The sequence below is a fragment of the Pavona decussata genome, unplaced genomic scaffold (assembly GCF_977016875.1).
Source record: "Pavona decussata unplaced genomic scaffold, jaPavDecu1.1 SCAFFOLD_563, whole genome shotgun sequence".
Classification (NCBI taxonomy): Eukaryota; Metazoa; Cnidaria; class Anthozoa; order Scleractinia; family Agariciidae; genus Pavona; species Pavona decussata.
The window spans coordinates 577501-582750 of NW_028145845.1; the positions used below are offsets into that span (position 1 = coordinate 577501).

The following is a 5250-nucleotide window of genomic DNA, read 5'->3' on the forward strand; positions in this document are numbered from 1 at the left end:
AAAATCTTTTGCGTTTCCATTTTAGGCAACACTTAGTTGATTATTCCGTCGATTAGTTGATCGGTCGTTTGACTGCCTGGCTGAATGATTGACTGACTGGCTGAAATACAGACTAGCCCACTTAGTAACTGTCAACAAATATCTTACTTAACGAAACTCAGTATTCGCTAAATGAGCCTGTAAGTAGAGAAGTACCTGAAGGAGCGTATGCCATTTCAGTCTGGCTTGCTTGAAGCGTAAAGCAATCCAAAAGTAATGTTCATATGTAGGGCAATAATTCAAATTATTTTCTTACGTGTAACGTTTACTTTCAACTTCAGGCGTTCCAGCTTCAATTCCGCCAAATTATTCGTCAAACTCAGGTCAGTACAGTGCTTTGACCCTGCTGAGGAGCTACTCCGTGGCAACTTTAATACATCGCTTTCTGATCCCATGCTTTCAAACCTGGCCTTTTTAAATCCATGCCCATTTCGGACCCGCTTAAAAAATGATGTATGCGTGTCTGAAGTGGAAAAACACGCTTTTAACGATTGCCGAATGATAATTTTTGAAATCAAAGTCTTTTTTTTTTCATTTGAAGATGAAGAGGCGAATTCCTTCATGTATGTTGTTGTCCGAGGCCTTTCATGTTTGTTCTGCAAAATCATATCCAATATCAGAGCGAAGCGGCTAAAAACCCACAACCTTTGGGGCGGTAGCATAAACGTAGAGCTTAGACGATTATTTCGCATAAACTGACAGTAAACATAACGTAGCTAGTAATAGTAAATAACTTTTCAAATTTAAACCACTGAAATGAACGTTAAACAACACGAAATTGATAGAAAAAGTGTCATTGCCAAACTGTAATCTGTGACATCAGACAGGAGAATCGATCGTGACCAGCGCAAGACATGGCAGTTTTAGCACATGATTCGTTTTAAAAAATGGGCTTTACGTTTTACTACTTTTAGACAAAGTCCTGTTAAAAATACTACGAATTCGACATCGACTGGGAATCGTTTTAAATAGACCATTTTCAAGTTGCTTTAAACCTCATTACGAAAGCTAGGCTACGTAATAGCTTTTCGTGCAAAAATAAGTTTACTTCTATATCATTAACATAATTAATAAATTTCAGTGGATTATCTGGAAAAAATAAATCAATGTTGCAATCTAACCTTACGGAGAAACGAAAGACGCAAAAAAAGATAAAATATACAATAAAATAATATTAGGAATAACATAAGTTGTGCATATTATGCATCCATTCATCCACTCACAATTTTTCGTCGGGGGCTTTAGATTTCCGTTTTCAACAAGGCTTGTGAAATTCAAACTAAAATATCGGAATTATCGAATTAATTTACTTTTTTATCCTTTCCTCTGTCTGTCCTCCGCCGGAAGAATCCGTCTATAGCGTTATTTTATATTTGCTCAAGATTTTCTGCTGTTTCAGATCTTTTTCACTGATTCAGGATTTCTCAGTGGTTGGTACACGTGCTTTTTACGCGAAAATCAAGAAAATAAGTCAGAAGAAAGAAGCTTATTATCACAAGATGATACGACAGTCCATGGTTTATATATTATTACTATTATATATTTTCCACAGGAGCCAGCCGAAGAAGGTGGATCTTTCCTGTTGTTATTCTGTCAGCAGGGGGTGTCATGATTCTCTTCATGTTAGTTGTGCTTTGTTGCGTCAAGAAAAAGCGGACAGCCAGGAACTTTAAACGTACGTAGGTTAAGAACGTTTGTTTTTTTCATAAACAAATGAGTAGCAGGGTCACTATTCCACATTTTATACGGTGCTTCACGACGGTGGCCAATAGCTGGCGACCATTCGCTGACTTAAAAGCCCAAAGATTCGGTCGTTAAGTCAATTTAAGCTCCAGCCTTACTTTTTAACTGAAGCCATGTTACACTTTACAACAGATTACCATGTCTCTTAAACAATGGTTAGAATCGAAAAGAAAAGTAGGCTCTTAGCTAAAAAAAAAAAAAGAATTTTTTGCTGTTCTCGCACATTCGAAACTTCTAGCCATTTTCTTAATAAAAAAGTTAAGCCTTTTCATTAATTTTCAATAGTGGTTAGCCTTGGTACTTTACATTGGGAGACTAAGTAAATCTAAGACGCGGCTAACCCCTAGAGTTGACTAAACTAGTATTTCAAATTTACTTTGACTTTGATGCTAACGACTAAAAATTAGCTTCTAGTTGCACTAAAGGCTGATATCCTACACGCTGCTAGGGCAAGCAAAGAAAAACTGAAAACACTGAAAGCTATGATGGCAAAGATGGCAGAGCCTACCCCCTACAGTAACAGGAATCCATGTTAGAGCGTAATTTAGGGTGGACCAGAAGAGGGGTGCCCTACTGGGAGAACAATGGGTGGTAACCTCTTCTGAAGGACCAATTTTCAGAGGATACCAAAGCACTTACTCTGGGGTAAATTGCAGCCGAAGTTCACACTTCGCCGCCAACAAAAACAAATTATTGACTCAGTATACATTTAATTATTAATTAATCGTATCAGAGAGTGGGGTAATCAGGGTTAACTACAAGGAATAACAAAGAGTAAATATAATAAATAACAAACGAGCCAACTATTCCATATTCGCATACAGTACGACAATAATTATATTTCTAGTCTGGGATGTAAGTCTTCTTGTTACCGTTAGCAGCAAACAACGTTTAGATATGACTGTTAGCAAAATTGAAAATGGCTTAGAACGTGGTTTTGTTAAACACCGTCTAAACTGTCTTTTCATAACCGGTCCAATAGGTTTAAGTGGGATTGACAAAAAGTTTGGGAGTGGCAAAGAACGCTAAAGTCACATGTTAGCAGGTGTAGAAAACTCACTGGGAACTTAGATTAGGGCACTTAACGATTGACCGATAGTACGACTATATTGTACAATGTTTCTTATGGTGACAGGCACCAACAGACACTGACATAGAGGGCTCATTATTCCGAGTTTAAATATTTAAACTCAATCCAATTTCTTTCAAGGGAGGTGTTCAAAAATCCGCATTAACAGTACAATACAACACAAACAACGCCTAGATTGCTATGCACAGAACAAAATTAAACAGGATTTTACAGTGATAACTGAATTCATTAATAATTTGGTTATTTTTTGTTTTTGTTTTTGTTTTTCTCGATACAGGTTGTCCAGAAGAGGAAATTACAAACAACAAACTGTTTGTCAGTTACAGCTCAAAGGACTTTGCATGGATCAGTGAAAATCTGATCTCTCTTCTCGACAAACACTCCATACCTTACAGCATTCACATCCGGGACTTTGAGCTAGGAAAGCCCATCGTCCAAAACATGGCGGACAGCGTGTACGGCAGCCGCCAAGTGCTGATTGTTATGTCTGACAACTACCTGGCCAGCAACTTCTGTCGGGAAGAGCTGCATATGGCCTACCAGAGGGGAGTAGACAGGGGAGATTCGTCACTGATTCTTGTGATGATCAACAAGTTCAACAAAAGGCGATTACCTGGCCCTTTGAGAAATCAGATTTTGTTGGATTTTGAGAAACACGCAAAGAAGCAAAACTGGGAGGAGAAATTGTTGTTCGCAGTGAAGGGATAAAAGCTGTAGGTCCGCGTATTTGACAGAGTCCACAATGTATCTTTCAGTAGCAAAATTCTTTAGCTCGTAAATGAACGAAACACTGTGCTAAATCCATGACTGGGTTACTCAATAAGAGGTTCACACTGGGTGGGTCAACTAGCCTGCGTAGAAAACCTTTTACCACCTGGGGGCTTTCGCTATTTGACTGCGCGTAAATTCGAACAAAAGCAGAAGGTGAATGCTTGCCGGCAAGCGTTTCGTTTCTTCTCGTCCCCTTCCAGCCCAATCCCCTCATTGTTTCCCTCTCGGTTCAAATTTTATCCAGAGACTCAATCTCTTATTATTATATAACAACTTATCTTTACCGAATAGGGGCCAGTTTCTCGAAGGTCCCGGTAAGTTACCGGGCCCAATAAGTGTCTTAAATGACAAATGTTTCTTAACAGAAGTCAATTTTTGTTAGCTTTGAATACTAAATTTTAAAATCTTATAATTCCATGAAAACGTTGGCCAATTACCATGTCTGTAATCGCCGTGTTATCGGCGAAAAAAACGTTTAAAAATATACTTATCGGGCCCGGTAAGTTACCGGAACTATCGAGAAACGGACCCCTGGTCTCCCTTTCACAAGCACAAAACAAAAAACGTGTAATGTTTCTGATACCTGAGAGATAAGCCAAACCCAGAAGAATATCACAAGGCGCCATGTTTTTGCCCCATTTTCTAATACTTGGATTTTATTGCGATCATTTCAGATCATTGTCAATTTTATGACTATTCCAAGTATTTCACAGGGCCGACGTGGTCGAGTGGTTAGAGGCGCGGACTCGTAATCTGGAGGCTCCAGGTTCAAGTGCCCTCTGTAACCACTAACTGGATTTGTTCCGGGCTAGTCCCTTGTGTAAATCCTCGACCACGCTTTGTAAATAGCCAACTAGTAAGCCTCCCTGCCAGTTGGGATTTTTAAAGAGTTTCTGTTCTGTTTTAAATGTTTGTTTGATTACACTGCCCCACAAGCTTCTAGCTTTAAATATAACCTTGTATAAATTTAATTTACTTTTTTAAAATTTGTATTTCGCAATCCTTTCAGTAAAGTACGAAGATGGGAAAAGCTTCCCATTGTCCCACTATATGAAGTATCCCTACCGGGCGGTAAATTCAGGGTTTTTTTTATGAGAAACCCTGAACTCGAAATTCCGTGTAAAATTCGAATGAACAAAATTATCAACGGGAAACTCAAGATATTAGATAAAGCTTGTTCTTCTTAGAATCGGAAGAAATTTGTTGAGAAAGCGTGTAGTAATTTTTCTTTGCCTTTGTCTCTATGGGTATGTCTCCATCCTTTATTAATTATTATTTAGGTATTTGTTATGTATAATAATAATACAATAATAAGCACTTTTAATCATCACATTCTCGCATTAAAAATGAATTACAATGTGTTTTCAACATCTAGATAAATTACAAAAAACCTCGTTGGGACTGGATTTTACAATATAGTAATTACAATCGATTTCATTATTTTACTGTCACTTGATAATGTGTTAAATAAATGTACCAGGCCTGTGTGGTTTCCTTTATAACATTAGCAATCCGAAGCTACTTATAACAGGGGCTAATACATTTTCAATAAAACCACTACCCTCTTGTACAAGGACTCGCTTCTTTGTTTTGTAAAGAACATTTGA

The 5250-nt window shown here is 37.9% G+C and overlaps 1 protein-coding gene across 1 annotated transcript; it reads left to right on the forward strand.

The window, feature by feature from the left end:
• The first annotated feature begins 1596 nt into the window (after positions 1 to 1596).
• LOC146449886 (toll-like receptor 6) lies at positions 1597 to 4885 on the forward strand. Its single transcript, XM_085101033.1, has 2 exons — positions 1597 to 1714; positions 3150 to 4885. Exons 1-2 carry the CDS (start codon positions 1648 to 1650, stop codon positions 3578 to 3580), a joined length of 498 nt encoding a protein of 165 aa, XP_084957159.1. The 5' UTR covers positions 1597 to 1647; the 3' UTR covers positions 3581 to 4885.
• Positions 4886 to 5250: the final 365 nt, after the last annotated feature.

Coding starts and splice junctions, on each gene's coding strand:
- LOC146449886 (XM_085101033.1), top strand. CDS start 1,648: ATGATTCTCTTCATGTTAGTTGTGCTTTGTTGCGTCAAGAAAAAGCGG. Junction 1,715..3,149: donor GACAGCCAGGAACTTTAAAC/GTACGTAGGTTA, acceptor TTCTCGATACAG/GTTGTCCAGAAGAGGAAATT.